The sequence below is a fragment of the Acinonyx jubatus genome, chromosome B1 (genome assembly GCF_027475565.1).
Source record: "Acinonyx jubatus isolate Ajub_Pintada_27869175 chromosome B1, VMU_Ajub_asm_v1.0, whole genome shotgun sequence".
NCBI classification, from domain to species: Eukaryota; Metazoa; Chordata; class Mammalia; order Carnivora; family Felidae; genus Acinonyx; species Acinonyx jubatus.
In genome coordinates this window covers 60,729,947-60,756,973 of record NC_069382.1, presented here as the reverse complement: position 1 = coordinate 60,756,973, position 27,027 = coordinate 60,729,947, and the positions used below count along the sequence as shown (strand labels likewise).

The following is a 27,027-nucleotide window of genomic DNA, read 5'->3' as shown; positions in this document are numbered from 1 at the left end:
ACTATGCCCTTTTTCATGGGTGTTGTTGTTGTGATATTGTCATGCACACTCACAAGAAAAGCTCTGTAAGTAATTTGTTATGTGACTATGTCAGCACTGTGGCACTGAGCATATATAATAGTCTTTGTATAGAAATTATTTTATCTGCTAATTAGATATATCTTCACAGGGTCGCCCAGGTGGCTCAGTCAGTTAAGCATCTGGCTCTTGCTTCCAGCTCTTGCTGACAGCAAGGAGCCTGCTTGGGATTCTGTTTCTCCCTCTCTCTGCCCCTTTCCCCACTCATGCACACACACACACACACACACACACTCTCTCTCTCTCTCTCTCTCTCTCTCTCTCTCTCTCTCAAGATAAATAAACATTTAAAAAGTTCAAAATATGTATATCTTCGCATATTTTTGTTATTGCAGGTTGAAAGACATGACAACTGTGCCTATGACTACCTAGAAGTTCGAGATGGAAACAGTGAAAATAGCCCTTTGATAGGGCGTTTCTGTGGTTATGATAAACCTGAAGATATCAGATCTACCTCCAACACCTTGTGGATGAAATTCGTTTCTGACGGAACTGTGAACAAGGCTGGGTTTGCTGCCAATTTTTTTAAAGGTAATTCAAAGTGATTTAAAGTGTGGTATTTCCTTTGTGAGGAATAAATGTGATCTTTAACTTCGAGTTAAGAGAGGAAAGTTATACTGAATGCACTGTTGGGAAAGATATTTGGATGACTTTTGATAGTAGAAGGTTACCGGTATAATACTGGAATTAGGAACTTTCTAGAACAGGCTGGGAGCCTCATTAGGATATTCTGTCATCTGCTTTTTATGAAACAGTCAAGATGGCAAAATCCAGAAAGGGAATGCAGACAGGGAGAAAACATTTGCAATATAATAAACATGGGATTCATGATCAGAAGAAAGTTTACTGATACATCATTCATCAATTGATTTCCAAGTGACAGCATTTCTAAACCATCCTATAGATAATAGCATTCCACCACGTTGAAAATAATGTATGGCCTTCTTCGTAGGATATTCTGATACCGAAAATGCCTTTTTGACAAAGAATTATTATTGATCAGCTTTAATATTTACTCACATAACCAAATTTTAGTGTATTTTCATGTCTCATATTTGGGGTGTATTACTTAGGTAAAAAGAAAGTCATTTTAGTGCACATAGTGTCAAATTTGCATTTGGAAAATTCATAGGCACTTAACATTAAGTGTGTCATTGTAAAAACTCTTTTATGGGGAGAGAAACAAAACTTTCTCTACACTGATTTTTATATAATAAATGATGGATTTAGTTGTGTATGTCAAAATTTAGTGTGATTAATAACCAAACATTTTAACATTTCATTTTTTAAAGAACATTATAATGGATTTTCCCTGAACATTACTTCGATATTCACCATATGATTTGAAAGGCAGAAAACCTTGGCGCTTTCACTAGATGTATTAAAAGTGGTTATTAAAATGTACGTTCACATGCTTTAGTTCTTCTCTATATGTAGGATTTTACAGTAGAAGAAAAATTCTATCAAGATTCTCTCCTGTGATGTTTATATATTTGGTTACCAAAAATGCTTGGACTTTGGCCAACACAGAGTTTCTGCTGAGAATACTGTTTGCTATTTTCTTAACTCACACTAGGTTATTTCTGAAGGTTGAGATTATGGAATATCTTATCATCTATGCTGTTTTAAATAGTGTATATTTTTATATGTATTTATTTCATATATATATATTTATATTTCCATGTATAATTAAAATAGCATATGTATTTACAAAATACGGAATTTTAATATTTCCTGGATCAGTATGTCTATATAGAAAATGCTGAAAGCTTTACATTTAATGAGGTCCAGTAGTTTCTTTAATTTTTTTTAATGTTTATTTATTTTTGAGAGAGAGAGAGAGAGTGAGAGAGAGAGAGAGAGACACGTAGCATGAGCTGGGGAAGGGCAAAGAAAGAGAAACAGAGACACAGAATCTGAAGCAGGCTCCAGGCTGTTAGCACAGAGCCTGACGTGGGGCTTGAACTCACAAACCATAAGATCATGACCTAAGCCAAAGTCGGATGCTTAACCAACTGAGCCACCCAGGCGCCCCTAAAGAGGTCCAGTAGGTTTCTGAATTTTCTTTCTTTTTAATTTACATTTACCATAAGCTGTTTCTTTATGGCATTTTTTTTTAATCTAAGACTGTATTGTAACTTTTTTTGCGCACTACATTTTTGCAGTTAATGGCATTTCTTTAAAAGCATTTCTTAGGATATCTAGCAAACTATACTATGAAATCAACAGGTGAAACTATATTTTTTCAGTAAGCCTTTCTATTTTATTCTGGAAATTTTATACATTGTAAGAATTCTTTTAGCCCTTAAAAATCAGAAGAAAACCCACATACTTGTCTGAGATAAGGTGATCTTCAGTTGGCACTGATAGAAGGTTCCAGTCCCTCCCTTGGTTCTTATACACTAATTAGATTGTAGTGACATGAATTCTGGTACACCAGCTGTCAAGGGCTTACAAATTGCCCCTGCCCCTTTGTTGAAGAAATCAACTGTCCCTGTTTTATTCAGTTATTAAGTGTCACATCTTCAGAAAATTTTACACCTTACTATGTAAAACCAAATACTGTATCTCGTTCTCTAACTCTGGCCATCTTTGCAGAGGAAGACGAGTGCGCCAAACCTGACCGTGGGGGCTGTGAACAGCGATGCCTGAACACACTGGGCAGTTACCAGTGTGTGTGTGAGCCCGGCTACGAGCTGGGACCTGACAAGAGGGGCTGTGAAGGTAGGGCTGCATTTGCAGGTGGCGCTTCCTGCCTGAATCCTCCAAATCACCACCGCCGCTCCATTCCTTCTTTCTTTCCTATCCTGTCATTTTCTTCCCCTCTGCTTCCCTCTTTCCTTTCCTCCACAGAAACCTCTTTCCTCAAGAGGTTTCCTCAAGAGTCCTAAGACTCTGTTTCGTCATAGCTAACATGACTCCTAGCCTGGGTTCTTGTTATAGAATCAGTCATTTCCTCCTTTGGTTACCAGGCCACCTTGTTTATATGTGTATTTCTCTCTCTCTCTCTCTCTCTCTCTCTCTCTCTCTCTCTCTCTCTCTCTTGCTGTCACTATTTATCTATATCATCCATCTATCCATCTATTTCTACTTTTATCTCTATCGAAACCTAGATTTTTATCCATCTGTCTGGCATTTATTTTTACCTTTTCTTAACATATTTTATGGGTACATCTCCCTTACTAAAGTGCAGAATCCTGAATCTGAATTTTTTTTTGTATCTTTAGTATTTAGCACAAATATAAAGTTGGAGCTAAATGTGTTTTATCGATAAATGATTCATAAACAAAGAGGTCTTGCTGTTTTCCCCATTTCCTCTACACATTCTGAGAGGGGATTTCTTGCACAATGTTTTGTTGCCATGTCCTGTGATGTCTTCCTTCAGAATTTAAAGCTTTGTCTTTTTTTCCCATCTCCCCTGCTTCATCCTATTATAGGCCCCATGCTTGGATTACAAAATAAACACACTGGTCTTCCTTCCAATGGTCACTTCCTCCTTTATTCCTCTTTCAACATGTCTGCCCAAATCATCTTCATAAAGCTTGTAGCAATTTAGCGTTACTTATGATGTATTTATTAAGTTTACTTTTGGTGGTGCCCACAAAATGCAAATGGAAGTTCCCTAAAAATGAGCACCTTGCTCTCTCTGGTGTCTGCAATAGAGGACATAACAGTGGCAAACATGGCGGACGTCTTTGCTTCCTGACCTACTTTAAAAAGTCAGTCTCTCTGTTTCTTCTTAAAAGTTTCAACTTTTCTCTGTGACAAAAGTCTCCATCCTGTCTATTAAACTACTGATCTGCTCTCTGTACTCAGATAAAATAGACACAGTAGGCGATGCAGTATCTTTAAAACAGAGGACATTGTATACCAGACAATGTGGTTGTTAGTTCAGTGTGGTGCCTAAGAATAATTATTTTACTTTGTAATAATTTACCAAAAAGTGGTAGATGTGAAAGTACAGGAAGTTTTTATAATACATGAATAAATGTAGTAATATACATATGTACACATGCATATATGCATACATACACATGTATATACAAAGGCAATTAAAATAAAGAGAGCACTTACTTTAGGTAACTCTTGACTCCCTAGGAATTAGTTACAAACCTTGTACAATATGTGTTCTTTTTACTTTTGGATACCCTATTTTGCTAATTTCACTAACAATAAGCAAGAGAGGTAAGGTATTAAATAGTACCTCTTTTAAATAGATCATCCAAAAGGGGGAGGAAAAAACAGTCATTAAATGAGGTTTTCAAATAACAAATATGATCTATTTACTCTAGTGTATCCAGCTTGCTAGCTCACTAACTCCCAAGAGTTGCTCATCTTGGGCAAAATGAGTTTGAAGAGATAAACAACTGATTTTGGTCTCACTGCATCAGCCTATATTGATGCTTACAACCATACTGTATACTACCCATTTAAAAGATAAGAGAACTGACACCCAGTTTTCTTTATGTTGTTTTCCTAACTTTAAAGTGATCTGAAATGTTGTTACACAGTTGTAGCTTGTTTGGATCCAAAACTACAAGTTAGTGCCTTGTAAATGGGATTAGATAATTAAAATAGTTGTAGTAAAAACTAAGGAGCCGAGACTGAGGCTTTCTAGATTTTGAAAAATCTGGAAGATGGTTGAAATTTAATGCTGAGATGTTTGGTTATCGATGGAAAGATGCTAAGAAGGGAATGACTCTATAGGAGAAAACTTTGTCCTTTTCTTTCCTTCTAGCGGCTTGTGGCGGACTTCTTACCAAACTTAATGGCACTATAACCACTCCAGGGTGGCCCAAGGAGTACCCTCCTAATAAAAACTGTGTGTGGCAAGTGGTTGCACCAACCCAATACAGAATTTCTATGAAGTTTGAGTTTTTTGAATTGGAAGGCAATGAAGTAAGTGAATAATAAATGCAATTTTTTTGTTGTTGTGTTTTGGGAACCTCTGAAGACAACCTGGTAAATGGAAGGAAGGAAGGGAGGAAGGAGGGAAGGAGGGAAGGGTTACAGAAGTACAGTCATATAGATGTTATAGTCTTTGCTGTACTGTTCATTTCTGCAACTGTTTGTAATTTCTGTTGGCATTGGATGATATTTATTTATTTTTTTTTTTAATTTTTTAAAAAAAATTTTTAATGTTTATGTATGTTGAGGGACAGAGAGACAGAGTGTGAGCAGGGGAGGGGCAGAGAGAGAGACACAGAATCCAAAGCAGGCTCCAGGCTCTGAGCTGGAGAATGAGTCCCAATGTGGGGCTCAAAGTCATGAACCACGAGATCATGACCTGAGCCCAAGTAGGGCACTTAACCGACTGAGCCACCCAGGTGCCCCAACATTGGATGATATTTTAGACTGTTTCTGGGAGACTGAAAATTACCTAGAGGGAGTTTTTACTTAGTGTATTATTATACAGCTTCATTTATCCAAGAAATATGGAAAAATTAAGGTCAGCTTCATGTCACAGAGACTTTTCTAAAAACATCAATCAACTAATATCCACTGCTTGAGTCAAAACAAAAATAACTATTTAAGGTCTCCTGGGTTGGTTGAGCATCCAATTCTTGGTTTCTGCTCAAGTCATGATCCCAGGGTCGTGCGACTGAGACCCATGTCGAGCTCCATGCTGAGCACAGAGCTGGCTTAAGATTCTCTCTCTCCTTCCCTTTGCCCCTCTCCCCCAACTCTTTGAAATAAATAAAGTGGGCGAAGAAGCCATTTAGAATAACCTGCTATATTTTACTTGTGGCGATGAGTATATTTTCAGTATTAAGTAGTTTTTCATTATGAACATGTTCATGATTATAAATAAAGACTAATTTTTTAATCTCAATCAAAGAAGCATTTAGTTGACTCTATCTTTCCTTTACAAAATATAGCTTATTGTAATAAAGGACCCATTTTCTGCCAGGTGGCCACATTCAAACAAGCGAAATCATTTATTTGAGAATTCCTAGGTGCTAGTGCACACACACCAAATTCGAATGGAATGTCAAGTCTAGAAATGAGAACTTTTAGGACTGTGTCCTTTGTATGATTGGTCAACATTGGTTTAATTTCAGTTTTGTTGAGTTTTCCCACTTCCTTTTCTTTTTTTTTTTTAATTTTTTAACTTCCATATCCTTTCTTCCAATGACTTCTGTGATTGTTTTAAAACAAACATGATTTAAAACTTTTAAGTATGATAAAATCAACTCAAAAATTATTTTGTCTCTGACATATACACACACACACACACACACACACATACATACATATATATGTTGAACACTTATAAAGAAGTGAGATAACAGAAATATAATGTATCTATTCTCCTGGGAAATAATAGTTGGTAATATTTAGGGATTTTTACACCATTATTTTGTCTTTGTATGTGTATCTTTGTTTTTTCCCCCCTCCTGCTTTTCTTTATTTTTTCTTAATTCCTTTTATTTTTTTTCTGTTAATTCTGCCTGTAGTAGTCCATCAAGGCACTCGTGTGCATTTTTTTAGTCCTACTAATGGTTTTGAGGTAAGAAGTTCCTGACTTTTGTGTTTCCTTAAAGGAAATTAAAATCTGAAAGGTGATGAACTTATGTATTTCAGAGAATTATAGAAATGAGAGCTCAGGTGGTCTCTTTTGAGACCTTCCTTACATCATGTGTACATTTTATGATGGCAAAAACTGTTTATGTTTCTAACATACTCTGTCCACATGACATATCATTTTCCTTTAATAATTCCCTGAAATTTTGAGAAATATTGAAACGAAGAACAGATTTTTATAGCAATTTTAGAAAAGGTTTCATATGAGCGACCCTTTTTGAAAATGATCATCTCCCTACCAGTTCTGTGATGTGGTATGAACTTAGTGTTGAATGACTTCTACTCTGTCAGTTTCTCCTGAAGCTATTAGTTGTGACAGATACAACATTTTTGATTCATTAGTTGATAGATGTTACTAGGAAGGCTAGAAGTTTGTATTCAAGAGGATGGGGGGATACGTGGTTTTAAATAAATGGGTCACTGTATTCTGAAAGCATTTTTCCCATGGGTGCTGTGTTCTTTGTTCCTGGAAGGACCCTTTATAAACTCGATAAGATATCCCAAGTTTCTTAAACTTATAATGATGTTACTATGTGGAAGGCTGTTACAGAATTCTGTGTATTTTTGTGGTTTGGTGTCTTGCTTACTTAAAGACATGAGCAAAAACTTGACTTATAGAATATCGGGCAAAGTTGAAAGTCCATTGTTGTATTCATTATATTGATATCCAAAGGAAGGATGATGTCAAACAACTTTAACCTTGGTAACATTCTCCTAGTCTGTGCCAGAGCCCTCTCTAAACAGAGGCTGAAGTTGTAAACTTTTAATTTTTTCCTAACAACCTTTTGCTTATTTATCACCTAATTAATATCACAAGAAACTTCAATTTGAGTTGACATATTGCAAAGTACAGATCATGCCCCAGGGTTCAATCATATGCATTGTTAAACCTTGCTAATTACACATTTATGTAATAAGGTCATTCATGCAAGATATATTCTTTAGAATGTGCTCTGTTGGAACTTTGGAGAAGTGTATTATGGAAACATCTGTTAGAGTAGCCATAAAATTGCTTAAGAATGCCTGGCGTTCACGTAGCTTCTTCCACTTTGGTGTTGTTAGTGCATTACATATAAAACAGAATGAGTCTACTTTATTTTAGTGTAAATTCCCCTCTCCATTCCACCACATAGAGTTTTTATTTGTTTGCAATTCTATGGTATAGCTACAGAGTAACTTTATAGTGCCTAGCAACTCAAAGAAGTTAAGAAGTAGCAATTTGTTTGATGAATTTGAAAGACGAGGTATCCTTTTTCTTGTATACCACAGTGTCTGTGTCTTCTTTGAAATTTCCTAAGGGTACTCTTCTGATTAGGACACAGTGTTTCTGGGAGACAGCACTGGACCAAGGCAAACTCTGTGCTGTTTTCACTGAACTGCCATGTATGATAAGTATTAAAAATTTCTGAACCTCAGTTTTCTTATCTTTACGGTAGAAAGGAAGGTTTCTGTTGTTAATGGTTGTTTTATAGACTTTAAATGTACCAATTTTTTTAGACTTTTAAAATTTTTCTTCTTTTAAGTTTATCTTTATTTGTTTTGAGAGAGAGGTTGGGAGCAAAGAAGTGAAGGGCAGAGAGAGAGGGAGACGGAATCCCAAACAGGCTCTGCACTGACAGCACACAGCCCGATGTGGGGCTCGAACTCACAAAATGTGAGATCATGACCTGAGCCAAAACCAAGAGTCGGATGTTTAACCTACTGAGCCACCCAGGTGTCCCTAAATGACAATTCGATGTAATTGTTGTCAGCGTTAACTAAGACAGCACATGACAAGTTCTTTCACAGTTCCTAGTGAAAATATCTAAACATTTATTTATTTATTTTTTTTAAGGCCGCAAAGGATGTTCTTGTGACCATCAGCACCATTATCTCAACAAATATTCATCTCAGTTCTCCTAAACTCTATTCTTTGGGAAAAAAATATATTGTAAATACATATAAACAAACACACATTTGTATTACAAATAGGTATTCAGAGCAAAATTCACTAGTCTATTTTTCATGCCATCCACCTCATATTTGGACTCTTTCTCTGATTTTTTTTGTTTGTTTGTTTGTTTACTTGTTAATTCCAATTTGACTACCAGAGGACTAAAGAGAGAAAGAAATAGTAGACTTTTCAAAAATGAATGTCAGTCCTCTGACACTTTAAAATCTGTGACTATACAGTGCCTGGCTAGCTCAGTCAGTAGAGCATGAGACTCTTAAAATCTGGTGTCTATAATAATTTTGTTTTTTCTAGGTTTGCAAATATGATTATGTGGAGATTTGGAGTGGCCTTTCCTCGGAGTCTAAATTGCATGGAAAATTTTGTGGTGCTGAAGTGCCTGAAGTGATCACATCTCAGTTCAACAATATGAGAATTGAATTCAGATCTGACAACACTGTATCCAAGAAGGGCTTCAAAGCACATTTCTTCTCAGGTATCAATATTCCATGCGTATATGGTGGACTTTCAAGGTGGATTGGCTTAAATTATTATCTATTCTTCATAGTTTTCTGTAAATGTAACTTGGAGGGACATAGAATGCACGAACATTTATTGTAGGTTTAACCATTTTTTTTTACTTATAAATAGAAGGTTAATAATTGGGGCCCTGATAAAATGTAGCTCCTAAACACTTAACAATCAAATTTTATGAAGGCTAATACAAATAACACAAAGTTATTACAGTGTTTTCATATGGTGACTTTATAAACGGATGGGGATAATGATACAAGACTTTGAAAAAGTGGCAGGCTTTTTCAAAATGGTTTATCTTTGTTTTTGGAATATCTGATCTCATTTTACCAACACATTTTTTGGTCTTATTATTTAACAACCTTTTTCTTATTCCTTTTATTATATTTTCATTCTTATTGCTAAATTGATATTAAAATCATACTTTGCCTTACCACTATAGAAAAGATTATAGTATGAAACCTACAAATATTGACATTATAATTTTACTAAAAATAAGAGATTATATTTAACAGTTGACCCTTCTGTTTGGAATTTAATAGTTAGTTTAACCAACTCATAGTAAAATTTCCCTCTTCTAGAGCTTGTATTTGTTAGAACATCCCTCAACTTTAAGGAAATATATGGAAATATCAGTGAAAATTCCTTTTATTTTTCCAATTTTGGAATCATACTTTACTTATAAAGATAATATGCTGAAACTTCAAAAGTAGATAAAATTATAATAAACCCTAGTATAGCAATCTATTCTGCCTTTCAGACTGGCAAGCAGTTTAAAGCAACTGAATTCCAATTATATTTTAATATTAGGTAATTTGGATTGAGTTAATTCAAAGTCCATTTATTCCAGTCCCCATGTGTTTAAAATTAATGAGATTTACAGTGCCCGGGGTTTGTTTGGGGTTTTCAGTGTAATTGAAGTTAATGGTTCACAAACTCCATTGAGGTCCACGTCATACACAGAAGTACATTCAAAATACAAGGGATCTTGGCTGTCTTACTCACCTTGCCTTTCTTCCCCCAGATTTAATTGCCTTTTAAAAATTCATCTCAGGCATTCATTTAAGATTTGTGTTATTCAAAGTAGCATTTTAATATCCTAATTTGATGAAAGCAAGGCTTTCTTAGACTTCACTATTTTCTGCATATCATGTTTTACAAATTTTACGTGACTCAGTGGTTAGAGATAAGGGTTCTTATTTTAGAACCACCAAAGTATTTATTTTAAAAATGGAAATTATAAAGTGAATAAATTTTATCATAATATTAATAATATTCAGGATCCTTTTCACTGTATCATAGTCCGACATTTTACTAAATAATTACCTTTTTAAAAGATACATTCTCCATATACTGGTGGCAAAGGATGCTTAAATTTAAAGTTACTCAGAATATTTAAAACTCATTATCTGATATTATTGGTCAGGAAATCTTTCAAATTGTAAAGACAGATTGTTTGTGTCTTTAGAACGATACTGTTGAAATATACAGCATGCCACTTTAATTCTTATGATACAAATATAAGGGGACATAAAGAAGATGATGTTCTCCAGCACATGCAAGTACATAGTCTTTATTCCTGTCTGTGTAGCTGTGCTTTGTAAAATTATCTGAGTACCTTGGGAGTACTTGAGCCCATAACAACTAATTTTCTGTAAATCATGTTCACTGATGCAGATCATTTTAGGAAATTGTGTCTGTTTTTGGTATTTATCAGTGCTATATTTAAAAAGTATAAATCAACTAGGTAACATTGAGTCTAGTCTAGATTGTTTGATGGAATGTAGGTAGTGAAGTAAATGGAACAATGAATTTCAAGGGGGAAATTAAACCCTGAGTGTTCATAGGATAAATTCCATTTTGAGAATTTATTATGCAGGCATGCATCACCTCTTTAATAATCAAAATAAGGATGTAATATTCGCACTATTATAGTCACCTGACAGAAGAAACAGCTGAGGAGTTAAGTAAACGACTCAGTGCTACAAGCATTTAAACATTTTTTTTTAATTTTAACTTTTTTTTTAACGTTTATTTATTCTTGAGACAGAGAGAGACAGAGCTTGAACGGGGGAGGGGCAGAGAGAGAGGGAGACACAGAATTGGAAGCAGGCTCCAGGCTCTGAGCCATCAGCCCAGAGCCTGACGCGGGGCTCGAACTCACAGACCGCGAGATCGTGACCCGGGCTGAAGTCGGACGCTCAACCGACTGAGCCACCCAGGCGCCCCAGTGCCACAAGCATTTAAACCCCAGCATGTCCTGGTTTGTCTAAGAGCGCATCATGCCCTTTGCAAGTAGCCTTCGTTATGTGTTACACTCAACGTATCTGTGACCTGAAAAACAACAGATATACTTTTCACTTCTTTATTAGATTAATAATTTGTAACTCCAAGGTAATTATCATTAACTATACATTTCCATTGTTTCTTTGTGATGCATTGAAAAATATCAGCCGTTTGTCAAATTCATATTTAAAATACTGTGGTTCTAGATGAGTATTAAATCTATTTTATGTTTAATTCCCTGGGAGTTTAGGTTGGTGGGGACGATGTTTGCTCAGGGAAAGGGGAGGTAAAAACATTATATTATAATAAAGAGCTGCTGTGGTACTATCAAGAGACAGTAACACATTTGTAGTTTACCTAATGTCCTAAACATGATCATCTTACAAAGTCATAATTTACAGAAGATCACCTATTTTAATAGACATGCTCTATCCACATTGAAAATGTTATTTCAGAGATCTAATAATGCTTTAAATGTAATAATATATAATTATGTGTTCAAAGTTCAATAATTCATTATATTTATTAGAAAGTAGGCATGTAAACCATGGGGATATTATATTTCACAAACAAAATTGAAAGATTTTTGTTTGTTTGTTAAAATTTACTCTTGGGGTATTTGATAAAACATATTACTGGATTTATTGTAACAAACTCTTTAGAAAGAAATTTAGCATAGGGATCAAGAGTCATTTACAGCGACTATTCTAGTTGTCTCAGAAATCTCGTTCTTGAGACATATTTATAAAGAGATATTTCAAAATCTGGAAGAAGGATTTCAGTATACTATGATAGTGATAGAAATTAGAAACAACCTAATTTTGTGACAGGAAGAAAATGGTAAATAAATTATATCAAATACACTTTGTGGACTTTTCCACACGGTAGAGATGGTTTAAAGATTCTGTGGTGTGTAAAGTTGTATGCGACAAAACATTAATGGAAATCTAGGTACAAACTATCTGGACGCTATGCATACAGCTAAGCATGTGGAGGGGAACAAACCTGAAAGTTGCTGTATAAAAATACCAAGAATGTTTGTGCTAAGGTGGGAAGACGGTGCATTATAGTTTTTGTCCAATTTCTTTCAATTTTCAAATCAAATACAAAAATAACTTTAGAAGAAAAACACATAGCATATTTCTTTTTTTTTTTTTTCAACGTTTATTTTTATTTTTGGGACAGAGAGAGACAGAGCATGAACGGGGGAGGGGCAGAGAGAGAGGGAGACACAGAATCGGAAACAGGCTCCAGGCTCTGAGCCATCAGCCCAGAGCCCGACGCGGGGCTCGAACTCACGGACCGCGAGATCGTGACCTGGCTGAAGTCGGATGCTTAACCGACTGCGCCACCCAGGCGCCCCCACATAGCATATTTCTAACTGTTACCCCAAATGTTTCTAAATTTGCAAACATTTACCTAATAGACTTTGACCTTTGAGAGTGAAGAAATTTTTAAAGTCATCTCTTTCATTAATTACTTCATAAATACTAATACAGGTTAATAATCCTAATGTAAGTATTTTCAGTTGATTTAAATTTTATAATTTTAACTTTATAGTTATTTATTAGTATTATCTTATTATAGACAATGGAATAAATGTGTTATTACTGTATTGTATATGTTAATTGAGAGATATGAAGTCCTAAGTGATTCTATTTGTAACCAGCGTTCTAAATATTTCAGAAGTGACTATAAGTTTATGAAAACAGAGGGAAGAATATAACATGTTCAGCTATTTTTTCCACAGTCTTGTACTAGGAATAATTACCAAGGAATTCAATAAATAGAAGAAACAACATTTGATAGTAGGTAATTCCATATTATTTGGAAACAAAAATTATTCAAAATCTAGCTTTCTTGCAGCTAAGTGATACATCAAGAATAAAAAGACAAGAAAATATGTTTAGATTTTAAATGTGTACAGTGAAATCAAATATTTATAGCATCATTTCCAAAAGAGAAATATTTAATAAAATAATCACATAGATATTCCAGTTATTTTCGTACACAGCTTCTCATTTCATTTTTTTTTAAGTTTATTTATTTTGAGAGATAGAGAGCACATGCAGGGTAGAGGCAGAGAGAGAGGGAGAGAGAGAATCCTAAGCAAGCACTGAGTTGTCAGCACTCACAAAACTGTGAGATCAGGATCCGAGCCAAAATGAAGGGTCGACACTTAACCAACTGAGTCATCCAGCGGTGCCAATAGCTTCTCATTTTATTTTATTTTTAAAAATTTTTTTTTCAACGTTTATTTATTTTTGGGACAGAGAGAGACAGAGCATGAACGGGGGAGGGGCAGAGAAAGAGGGAGACACAGAATCGGAAACAGGCTCCAGGCTCTGAGCCATCAGCCCAGAGCCTGACGCGGGGCTCGAACTCACGGACCGTGAGATCGTGACCTGGCTGAAGTCGGACGCTTAACCGACTGCGCCACCCAGGCGCCCCAATAGCTTCTCATTTTAAATAAGCACTTTATAGACCTAAGAAATGGAATCAGAAGAATGACTTTTAAGAGAACTTATTAGCAAAATAAAGAATTCTGTCACTTACATGTTGATGAAAATAAGAAACCATCACAATAAGTTATGATTTAAAATCTTAACATTAACATAATAAAATCTTTCATTAGACATGAAAAATGCTATAGCTTGAACACTTAGGAGTTACTACTATATTAAACCGCAGAAAGTCCACAAGGTCCACCACCAAAATCAAAGTGTCCTATACTGTACTGATTTCGAATATATTCTAAAAACAACATAATGAAGTACTAGGAAAGCTAATAAGGAAATAAGGACAAAGTCATGATATAAAATTGTGTACCTCTTCAGTTTTTTAGCTAAATCAGAAATGGCATAAGCATTTCCTAAAAGATGATCTGGTCAAACAATATGTTACTGTTATCTTTTTTAACTGAATGAGGTTTGTTTTTCAGTTAACACTAATACCTTACTTCATATGATAGTAAAACCACACTTAATTTTGCACGATTTTATACTTGAACACAAGGACATAAATCTGCACAGATATACATGATATAGTTTACTTATTTTACGTGGTTAAGCAAAGTTAACTGTATTCTTCTCAGAAGAAAGTTATTTTTTTTAAATGGATTAAACTTAAAGGAAATATTAGTAGGATTTTATGCCTGCAAAAGCAGCAATATTTGTCAAACTTGATGGGTTTTTAAAAATTTAATTTTAGCATTCATTATTTGAAAAGACTGTTAAAAATGATTTGGCCAATAAGAATTAAACATTCTCTCTTCTTTAGGTGACGATGTATTGGTGAGAATTAAATTAGAGTTAAATATTAGAGAATTTGGAGAATAAAGTTCATTTAAGAGCAGTCTCTCACAGATCAAGTACTGATGGACCCAGTGACTTGCTCAGTGACCGAAATGGAATAAAATCCAGCTTTCCTGACTTCCAGTTTGTCTGTGACAGATGTAGAAGTCATAAAATGTGTGACTTTTCTACCTCTAAATTCAAGTGATTTCAGCAGACATGCTCTTCATTTTCTCCAGCTTTCACTGCATACAGTTACTTCTTTAAGGAATTTTTTTAAATGTTTATTTATTTTTGAGACAGAGAGAGACAGAGAGTGGGGGAGGGGCAGAAAGAGAGGGAGACACAGAATGTGAAGCAGGCTCCAGGCTCTGAGCTGTCAGCACAGAGCCCGATGCGGGGCTCGAACTCATGAACTGTGTGACATCATGACCTGAACCAAAGTCGGATGCTTAACTGACTGAGCCACCCAGTCGCGACCTCCTCCCCTGCCCCCCGCCTTTCTTTTAAAGAATTTTTTTTTAATGTTTCCTACAGTTAGTTCTATACCTTGTTCCTCCTGTACACCAGCTCTCCAATGGAATGCTTGTAGATATTTTTAGAAATTCAGGCTGATATTATTCTAAGAAAACTTCAAATGTTAATGTGATTAATTTCAAATAATTAAACAATTGAAACTTTCCTATGATTTTGACAAGTTTTTATTATTAATGATACTTAAAGTTTTGCATGTTTTGGAAAGAGCGAATTGTCCTAGTCATAGCTCTCAGTAGAATTTACTAGTGCCATTGTTTCCTCAAGATTTTTTTTAAAGTTCTGGTTAGTTAACAGACCGTGTAATATTAGTTTATTAGTGCTGTTCTGAAGATGATCACTTACTGTTAGTTCTATGTAAAACTAGAATGTGCCGTGTATATGTGCGCATATGCAAGGGAGTGTATGTGTTTATGCGGGAGTGTGCATGGGCCTGTGTTTTATCTTTTGTCATTTAGTGTGAGTATGTCTGTTCATATATGTTTCTGTTGTGTTTGCATGGACCCTTTACTTTTTTTTCCCCTACAGACAAGGAAGCTTTCTGCAAAGAGAAAATTTTTATTTTTGAATCTTGCAAGAATTTGATACAGGTTACCACTTCAGTTCCATCCAGTATGTATTATTCATAGACTGATGGCTTCTGATAGTCTCAGAGATACTCTGAAGGCCTCTGATGGGAAAATGCCACCTCCTTTTTTCCTAATAATGGACCTTTCCTTTATCTAACATGAAGGAATGGAAAGCAGATACGTCCATTCCAAAGAAGGAGGCTAATTTCCATCTGCAGAAAATAAATGTTTTATTTCTACTCAACAAAACATTTGTTTCTCTCACTAATAAAAACTATTTTTAAATTTTTGTGCCTACAGTATGAAACTACTGGAAAATTGCAAATAAGTTGATAGAATTCTCAATTATTAAATTTGTTATGCAGATATTCTGAGAAATATTTAAAAACCCCATTCTCCTCCCTTCTCTCTTTTGGATTTTCCTTGTTCAACATATTTGTACTTTGTGTGTCCTAGGAGGAGAAAAGGAAAGTGAAATATAATCATGTGTGCTAATAGTTTGTATCTCTAGTTTGATGACTTCCATATATAACAAGTCCAGAATATATTTGTGCAATTTGTCTTTTATGATGCTATTTCTTATGAACAGATAATCAGATATTACATTCACTTTAATTAGAAGAGTTTATTTACTTCTATTGAAACAACTGTTTTTAAAATAAGCACACTGTATGCACTACTCCCTAGATAACAACATTAATTTAAATAAATAGCTTTCTTTGTCTCTCCAGTGTAAATTGTGTGCATAATTTTAAGTATTCCAATATTAACTGAAAATTTCTCCTTTCATTTGATTATTTGACACATGGAGGCACAGTTTTCTATGCTACTTTGCTGGGCATGATAACTTTACTGCTTTTAGTTGCCGTTTTGATTTTGATTAGTCTAGTTTTGAATTTTAGCTCAACTCTAGTGTGTATATATATATCTATATATCTGTATATATAGATATGTATAGTACATATATAAATATCTATACTGTATATACTATGGAAATGCATGTATAGTATATATATAAATATATATATAAATGTATATATAATATATACATAATTATATATATATAAATATAAATATATACATGTATATATAATATATACATTTATATGGTATATATAGTATAGATATTCTAACACTGTATTTTTATTACTCTTATTTTCCTGTGACATTGATTATATTTGGCACATCAGATGTGGAGATGAAGGCAGGAAACACCAATCAACAAGGAAACTGGAAAATAGTACGATGGTTACTTAGACAATAATGACCATATAAAATCTTCTTTCTCCTCTTTCTCTTCTTCCCCTCCTTCTTATTTTTCTGCTAAAATTATTTTTAAAAATTATAAATAAAAACTTATTTTTAATTTAAAACCAGCTCCAGATAAAAAGATAATTCCAGCAGTCCCTGCTATCATAGGGTTTGTCACTGAGCAGTTAATCTGTTCACCAGTCGGTTGTAAATGGGAACTCATTTTCTCTAAACTAATTTGCTTGCAGTTGTTAGATTTCCAAAGAACTCTCGGAAATCTGGTTGACCTAGGCTCAGTCAGTTACGTGTCCAACTCTTGATCTTGGCTCAGACCATGATCCCATAGTCATGAGATTGAGCCCCACATTGGGCTCTGCATTGGGCATGGAGCCTGCTTAAGATTCTCTCCTCCTCTCTCTTTCCCCCTCTCCTGTGCCTGCCCACCCCCCCTCCCTCCCCCCCCCCGTTTCTTCTCTGAATAAATAAATAAACTTAAAAAAAATGTCTGGTTGACATATAGTACAACTAAAGTTCACTCTATCAAGTTTTGTTTTAAGTACACCAGACATTCATTATTTAAACATTTTCATGGGAAATACGTGTCTGTTTCAGAGTAAGTAATGCTGGCACCAGAAATTTTAACTTGGTTATTTCCCTTTAACAAAGATGAAGTGAGTTTCTACATCCACTCATATGTGTGTATACATATGAAGCATCTTAACTAAAGAGTCTCTGGAAAGTCACATTAAAATTAGCTGACACCATCATGGTAAGAAGTATGGCTTGCCATCCCCCTGTTTTGCAGAAGTCATTCATAACTCATAAACCATAATTTTCTCTGTTGACACAATTAAGAGAGTGGGGCTTTGAAATGATTTTAAATTTTTCTAAAATTAATTTTAGGAGGCTAATTCTATATTAACTTCTGATTTCTTATACATGTTGATGCACTGTTAGAGAACAATTGTCTTTATTCTACTCTTTTTTCTTTTTCTTAGGCTACATAGTAAGTAATAAAAGTGTAGGGGAGGTATTAAAGATAGCACATAAATCACAGATACATTGATTCTTATACATTCCTTAAAACTTTGGGACTGTCTGTATGCATTTTGAGTATTCCGATATTACCAATACATGAATGTATCCCATGTGTGTGCTATGTCATGTAATCAGTCTCCAAAAGTGAAAAAAAATAGATGCATCCTTAAAAATTACTATCAGATTCTTTGATAAAAAAAGTTTTTCCTAAACCCATTTCCATAGAGTGAATATTGATTTGATAAAAATACAAAAATAGCTTTAGCTATCTGGGTGCCACCATGAGCTCACAAATTCTCACTAGAAAAATCAGTTGACAGTATAAATTATGAATTTAGCCAACCTCTGATATAACTGTCATGTGTCCTTTTGTTCTCTTTGCTGTGGGAGTGATGAAAGTCTGAGTGATGTGTCATCATCTGTGTGTGTCAGGAGCAATCTGCCAGTTTTGACTTTAATGGACAAGCCAGCCATGGAATGACAGCTGAGTGACATAGTATGGTGGCTGATGCCTCTCACTGGATTGACTGCCTGCTAATCTAGTTTGGCTTTTTTCCCTGTAGTGAATTTGTTGGCTATTTCTTAAAGCTCATGTTTCCTATTCTAACCTTTGCTTCTAGCACACTAAAAGCCTCTTCAGGGTATTACTTATTAATAAACTGGTCTACTGGAGTATATTTGCTTAAAATATATAAGTTAAGTTACTTCTTTAGGATAATCTAATGATACTTGTGTTTTGTTTTGTTTTATTTTGTTTTGTCTTGGACTGTTATGAAGTGTCCAGATTCATTAGTGCTAACCATAACGGCAAAGTTAACAAAAAAAATCAACTGCAGTAGGTATGCTGAGTGATTTTTTTTTTTAAGTGATTATACACAAGTTTTGGAACCTTGTTTAGCCTCTGTCTATACACCATGGCTAACGTATTAAAGAATTTCCCTCTACTTAAATGCCAGTTCTTGCAATTATTCAAACCACTCACAATTTTAAATTTATTTTTAAAAATTGGCAATAAATGTTTAAGATTAGTTGGAGAAAGATCCATTCATTTCCTCTCTCCTACTCAAAATTCCTACTCCAGCATCGGAGTGTAAGGCTACAGGTTGTCATCCTACAGCCAATAGTCTTAGACACTCAATTCATGGTATAAGGCTCCAAGCTAAACAAGGAGTGGGTAAAACTAAGACACTCTACTTATTTATTTATTTTTTTATGTTGGGAACAAAGAAAGCTGTGACTTAGTTTACCCTTTGCCAGCGTTAACTGCAACTAAAAGACTCCCCTTTGATATCCTTTGTTTTTAAAGCTACTTACTAAAGTGTGGGGTTATCTTTTCACCAGACAAAGATGAATGCTCTAAGGATAATGGCGGGTGTCAACATGAGTGTGTCAACACAATGGGGAGCTACATGTGTCAGTGCCGTAATGGATTTGTGCTGCATGAAAATAAACATGACTGCAAGGAAGGTACGAAGGGAGTGTTCTTTTCTTGACAACATCCAGAATTTCATGCAGTTTGGGTAAAGCACTGCTTCCAAGTAGAGTTAATCATATCAATGAGTAGTATCATTGTTGACTGTTCAAATGTCAAAAAAAAAAAAATGTACGGTGTTCAGATATCCAAGCCTACTAATGGAAACTTCATAATACCCAAAAGTTCTGCACTTCACACATAGGTGGCATTCGAATAACTTTGTATAAACAGATATAGAAGTGGCTGTGATGCCATCTGGCAGCCAGAAAAGCACCACATTATCCCCAGGTCCTTGTAGAACAGACCCTGTAACAGTCTCCACATTTAAACTTAACTTCTGCTAAATGTTTTGCATTTGGTTTAATTTCCCTCCCCAAAATATCTCATCTATGCTACATGAGCGATGGCACTGTAAATACCAGTAGTATCAAACTCAAATGCCTACCAGAGGAAAGACATTTGAAAATGGTGCCATTTAAAGTTTTAAGTCATGATTTTGGCCAAAAAAAAAAAAAAAAAGCATTCTAATAGCACAATATTAGTCTATTCATTTTTGGTCCTAAGCTCTCAAAATATTCTAATTTTATAAGAACAATTATCTGTATCTCCTTAACCAGTATGAGCTAGATGGAAACAAGAAATTGTTATTCAGTTCTGATTTCATTCTTAGAGGGTCTGCTCCTGAATTTTCTACTTAAATTGGATTTGTGCCCATTTTGAAAGAATTACCATGGCAGATTTTATAACTTTAGTTATTAGCACATACAGATTGGTACGTCTCTGGCTAGAATCACAGTTAGATAGCAGCTCTTTGTATTAACATTGGAATTGTACAGGATATCCTGAACTGACCCTTGTTCCATTCAGTTTCTTTCAAATATTGTCACATGTCAGGGTTATTTTTTCTGCTTTTTCATTGAGCTAATGATATTACCCAGAATCATATGCAAACAAGAATTTCTTTTATCCTTTTTTCACTTTCTATATGAGAAGATAAACCCATGAAGACTGATATTTGTAACTGAGTAAAGTTTTTTGTTGAATAAACAGGCTGGGGAATAGTCCAGTTATTTCGCAGCATTGGAAGATAATTCAGAAAAAAAAAAAGACAGGCAGCTTTTGCAAAGTATGAATATACCCTGTGGCTCACAAGTAGCAAATATAATTTAGATACCTTATTTCTCTGCTTATTTTTAAATATTTTTAAAAATTAAATATTTTTAAATATTTTCAAGAAAGGATTTCATAGGAAACTTAATACACAACAAAAAAACTCCCAGTCTAAGTTAGAATGGGTAGGGTGCTGCTTCATAAATTACCGAGAATGGACACAGCCTGAGGATATTAAATTTTTTTTTTTTTGATATTAAACGTTTTTGAAGTTTGATATAAACAATGTGGAGTAGTCTCTTTTAAGGTAAGGTTATTTTATTGTGAAAAACATAAAAGAAATTTCATATTAAATGAATGGAATAGTCTTTGAAATTAGTTTAAAAGTTATTTCCATGACTAGCAGCTGTTTACTTATTTTTCCCCTTAACGCTTCATTTTACTTTGATGACATTAGGGTTCATTTAGTGTAGCAGCTAAAACTATGATTTAGATATCAAGTGTTTACTTTAACTAAGGTTGAGGGAAAATGTAAATACATGATCCATAAAATGGCTTAATGATGTCAATTAGCTGTAAATGATGTTTCTGCCAATGGGAAAAAAATGAATTGAAAATGGTGTAGTCCACTGAATCCCGTTTGTGGCATTGCACTCAAATATTTTGTACATGCCAAGCGTTGATAGCTTTGATGTCAGTATATGTTGCTCTGTTAAAATCTGAGCTTTCAGATCTAGCAATTTAAAATAGTTCATTTTTTTAAGCATCTATCTGATTCATTGTAAACAATTTCATGTGAGCAAGAAAACAAACATTGCCTGATTATGCTCAGCAACATGTTTGCCAAGGCAGATGCCTGTGATAACAGAGATGGGCATGGTGATTAGTTAGTACTGAGGAAAATCTTTCAGCGGGATAGTGGGTAAATGGGCTACTTTCTTGCTAAACCAACCCTGGGCTAGATTTCCAGACTGACTTATATTATCGTTGTTGGCACAGCTGAGTGCGAACAGAAGATCCACAGTCCAAGTGGCTTCATCACCAGTCCAAACTGGCCAGACAAGTATCCAAGCAGGAAGGAATGCACGTGGGAAATCAGTACCACTCCTGGCCATCGGATCAAATTAGTAAGTGAGCTCATCCTTCTTTCTATTAAGTGGACTGCCCATGTATTTTGTGGCTAGCACACGGAGATAAGTTGAATGTTTATTTAATTGAATTGCATTAGTGGGCTGCTGGAAAATATTTTCTTTCTTATGCTTTCCTACTTACACTAAATAAATCCCTGATTTCCTAGATCAAGGTGACAGTAATGACAGCCATGTAGCTCTCATGTGGTGTTCTTATCCTGGATGCTTTAAAAGGCATTATCAGCGTTACTGCAAAACAGTAGGCTCTATTTCCTAACATGTTATTGGTAATGATATTTGCAAATGGGGAAAGTAAATGAACAAAAACACATCAGAAATTCAGCAAGAAAGAAATAAAATGACTATCGGCCTTAAACCCAACATAGCACTGGCTGTGCCCATTCTGTATACCTCATAAACAAAGCATATGTATTTTTTATAAAATTAATTTCGCCTTGTGGCTTGTGGAATGTCATTTTTGCATCACGCAGTTGCCCTTTTTTTAGATGGATACTGATATCCTTAGACTTCCTCTTCTTAAGGAGACACTACGGCTTACTGTGTCTGTGCATACACAGAATAGAGGCCATGTAAGGATAGAGCAATGAAGTGGCCATCTACAAGCCAGGAGAAGAGGCATGACCAAACCTGATAGCACCTTGATCTTGAAATTCTAGCCTCCAGAACTATAAGACAGTATTTTTTGTGTGTTTTAGCCACTCAGTTTATGGTAGACTTTATTCTGTGTATGCACAGACACAGTAAACTGTGGTGCCTTCTTATCTTCTTACAAGGACACTAGCCCTATGGGACTAGGGCATCACCTGTATGACCTCATTTAATTTTGATTACCTCCCTAAAAGCCTTATCCCCAAATGCATGCACACTGTGAATTAGGGATTGAATGTATGGATTTGGGGAGAACACAATTCGGTCCATAACACCATCTCTTTGCTGAAATTTCCCAACTGTTTGTATGTTGTCTGTAGTGTTACTAGAATCTTTTGCCTATTAATCATAGTTACTTTAAATTCCATTTCATAGTTTAGACATAGGGGTCATGTCTCAGTGTGTTTTGTTGGTTATTTTCTCTCTTAGTGGTGCGATTTTTTTTTTTTTGGCTTGTTTTTCTTGCCTTTTTGTATGTCATATAATTTTTATTAAATGCCAGACATTATGTGGATAACAGTAGAGACTTTATGTCTGGAAGTAGACACATCTCTTCTGGAGGCTATTAGCACATATGTGGGCACAGCAGGGGCTGGTGTTGAGGAATCTAGTCAGTAAAGCTGAGTGTGGGTTTTCTAGTTCCTACCATCACCTTCAATGCGACATTGGCCTTGAATACCTTTTTCTTAGATTGGAGGCTGGGATTTCAGACGCATTTTGCAGTACTGCTACTTTAGCTTCCCTGTTCATCTCCACCATAACTTGTTTCTCTCTCCATACTTGTCCTTCCCCCAGTTTCTTGTTCCTTGGTATTTGCTGCTCCGGTGGGGAAGGCAAGGGGTTCTCTGTTGTCTTAGTACAGCTTGCACCTTAAACAGGCCCCGATTGTTGAGGTCTTGGAAATGGCCTTCCTCAGCAGTCCGCCTCTTCTCTCTGTGGTGACCAAACTCCATCTTCTATCTCTGGTTGGTCTTCCACGAGAGAAGACCTTCTATAGTGGTAGCAAGGTTGCTACCTATTGTTGCTGCCTTAAGAACCTGTGACCAGCAGTTCCCCAGGGCAAAAAGTGGCTCGTTGTGTTGTGTTGTTTTGTTTGTTTTTTTTTTCTGTCATTGTCATTGTTGTTTTACCTTTCCCCTGGCTTCCGTGAGTCTTTGTCCTTGCCCTGGTGGTGACGGTTTTCTTTTCCTTTCCCAGAGGTTTACAGTTTGTTTTTCAGAGAAAAGCTGCCTCTGGGCTTCATGTTTTTGCTCATGGCAGTGACCACTTTCCTCCTCTAAGCCTGCAACACTTGAGAAAGTGTTTGGCCTTCTCCTGCTGTGCCCACAGTTTCTCTCATGAGCAGGAGATTGAGGTCCATGGAGAAGAGACTGCAAGTGGGTGCAAACTCCCCTATGTCTGTAGCTCCCAGGGGCTCTGGACTCTTCCCCTAGTCCACACCTGACCTCTACCAGTTTATTGCAAAGACTTCTTACCTAGTTATATGGCACCCAGCATCTCTTCCTTTCAGGGTCTGCCACTGGTGAACAGGTGTTTGTGTCTCCTCTCTCCTTGGAGGAGGCTGAGATTCAGTGGACTGCATATTACTTGGTTGACTAATGACGTCAGCTCTTTGATGTATTCAGCAAAGTGATCTTTAAAGTTGACATGGGTTTTTCTTGTTGTTAGGGTAGAAGCAACACTAGTTCCAGCTATCTATATCCAAGGGGAAATAGAACTCTTGATCTACCCCAATTTAAACATGACAGTATTTTATTCTTTCTTAGTTATATACCTTTCAGCTTATTGAACACCCCTTCCAGTTCTAGGGCAGTATATTCCTTCACAAATTGCAAGCTTTAATTTTCATGCAAATATTCCACTTGAGGGTCAGAACATAAAGCATGTTTGTCAACAATAGTCATGCCTGCTCGTATCCTAAGAAGGAATTTCCCGGAAAGAAAACAGAAGCTCTAGGCAAATGTTGATTGCATTTGACTTTGTGATCTTTGTGGTGTAGTTATGGTCTAAAGCCAGGCTTTCTCAGAAATTAGCATTCATCAGAATTACCTGGACAGCTTGTTAAACACACATTACTGACACCCCAAAGTTTCTGCGTTGAAACATAATACTAATTCCAATTCCCTTATCCTATTAATGGTGTTCATACAAAACCTAACTCTCAATACACTCTAAGAGCTAGAATCACTAGAAAGTGTGTCATAACATTAGCTACCAACTTCAAGTGATATTTCAGTTCTGTAGTTTTTAATTCTTACTATTTCAACATTATTGCTTTTGTTTACTGTCATTGTTTCCCTACTTGTTATATAACTACTAACTAATCTACTTTAAAACCAAAATCACCATCTGTAGCAGGTAGCAACCAATGGACGTTTGGCCCACACTGTTTATAATTCCACATCACACCATTCAGTCACTTTCCTGTATGGTTAGACATTTATTATATAGGAGATTTTTATCAAAAAGATACAGTGTTCCAGATAAATGCATTTTGCCTGGTTCCTTTGAAATTCTTAATTTTCATGGAAGAACTGAAACCCAAACTGAATTTGGAAAATGGATTCCAAGGAAACTTGAAAAATTATTAAATCTTTTAATGCCCTTAGGCCAAGAACTGCTGATAGATACTCAGTTACAAGCTAGTCTCTTTATTATGGGCTAAGGCAAAGAGAAAAAGTAAGGAAAACATTTGATCTCTCTTCGGTGCATCTTGAAGCTTTCTTTACAACTCATATATTGTTACCCTTCTTTACTTAGGCTGCATGGAAAAATAAACATTTCTAAATATTTCACATATTCATAGAGAAGCAAAGGAAATTATTCCTAAATACAATTTCATGAGATATAAAGAAAGCCACCATATTTGTGAATTTTAAGAGACCTGCTGTTCTTTCTAGCACAAACATTCCTTTAACTTGATACAGAGTTATGTTGGCTGACATGCAAGTAATCATTTGTGGGTAAAACCAACCTTTCTCTGTGTTTGAGATAAACATATTTTAGTTAATTTGGTTTATATATAAGACTACAAATATCGAGCCTATTTAGACAGTGTTGGAATGATGGAGTAAAACGAATAATAAAATCCAACGCCCTTTGAGAGATATGAGCATTCTTGTGCACAGTATTTACTTATCATGAATATATTCTTTCAGTTCATATTGTGATAATCCCTATATAATGTATATTAGTGTACAATAATATAAGGGCTGAGCTATATATAAGGAGTGGTCCGCTTATTACAGATATGCAGAAATTTAAAGCTTTTGGCATTTTAATGCAACTATTTTATGTACTGTTTTAGTTATCTATTGCTTTGTAACAAATTAACCCAAAGCCTCATGGCTTAAAACAAGCACTCTCCTGTGCTTGATGATCTGTACTCTCCTGACAGATTTACTCTGTAGAGTCCAGAATGTATAGCCAGAATACTATTCGGTTGTTGTATATACCACCTGATACACAAGCAGAAAATCTTCAAAGGCGATTTTTTTGAGGGGGGGGGGGCACCTGGGTGATTCAGTTGGTTAAGCATCCAACTTTGGCTCAGGTCATGACCTCACGGTTTGTGAGTTTGAGCCCCCCATAGGGCCTGTGCTGACAGCTCTGACTCTGGAGCCTGCTTCAGATTCTGTGTGTGTGTCTCTCTCTCTCTTTCTCTTTCTATCTCTCTCTGCCCCTCCCTGCTCACTCTCTCTCTGTCTCTCAAAAAACAAAACAACAAAACACAATAAAATAAACGTTAAAAAAAACAAGAAAAAATTTAAAAAGGCAAATGTTTTAAAAATATTTTTTTAATATTTATTTATTTTTGAGAGAGAAAGAGAGAGAGAGAGAGAGAGAGTGCAAGCAAAGGGCAGAGAGAGAGGGAGACACAGAATCCGAAGGAGGCTCCAGGGTCTGTCAGCACAGAGCCCAATGCGGGGCTTGAACTCACCAGCTGTGAGATCATGACATGAAAGCTGGAGAGCTGGGATCCTGAGAACCTGAGAGTGTGTTTTAAAAAGTTGTAAAATAGGCACTCTCTCATACGCAATTCCACAAATAAAAACATAAATGTTCTCAAATTTGCCTTTTCTTAAGAGTGCTCTCCAGATAATAAAATGTAGCTTCACAGGGTACTTCTTGCGCCTCACAACATCATGCTTGGACTAAAGAGCACTGAGAACTAATGTCAGTATAATGCCTAATGGTTTCAAAGTGGAATCATGCATATTATCTCAAGTTGGGCTCACAAATGACACTTGTGGAGAAGGATGCAGTTTAGGGGGGTTGGCAAGTGTGTAAAGCTGGCAGGGGTCTAAGGACCTTCAAGCCCAAGATTCTTTCTGTACCTTTTACTTTATTTTGTTTTATTTATTTTAGCATCCTGCATCAGAGAGAAAAAAGATCCATAATTGCTACATATGTGTGCATATATGCTAATTTCAATGGGAAATGTTAATAAGACAAAGTTATAATGATGAAGTAAAATGAACATACAACAGAGAAATAAAGAGAGATTAGGACCATATATATTTTGAATTTAAGGTGACTTGTGTCT

General features: G+C 35.5%; 1 protein-coding gene across 6 annotated transcripts in view; it reads left to right on the top strand.

Annotated features, from left to right (window-relative positions):
- Nucleotides 1-27,027, top strand: part of TLL1 (tolloid like 1) — a 211,956-nt gene that overhangs the window by 167,274 nt on the left and 17,655 nt on the right. For all 6 annotated transcript variants that reach the window (XM_053216743.1, XM_015076828.3, XM_027068568.2 and 3 more), the window contains 6 exons: nucleotides 414-609; nucleotides 2,677-2,802; nucleotides 4,817-4,977; nucleotides 8,909-9,089; nucleotides 19,440-19,565; nucleotides 21,682-21,809. In XM_053216743.1, coding sequence (XP_053072718.1) covers nucleotides 414-609; nucleotides 2,677-2,802; nucleotides 4,817-4,977; nucleotides 8,909-9,089; nucleotides 19,440-19,565; nucleotides 21,682-21,809 — 918 coding nt within the window. The remainder of the gene's footprint in view (nucleotides 1-413; nucleotides 610-2,676; nucleotides 2,803-4,816; nucleotides 4,978-8,908; nucleotides 9,090-19,439; nucleotides 19,566-21,681; nucleotides 21,810-27,027) is intronic.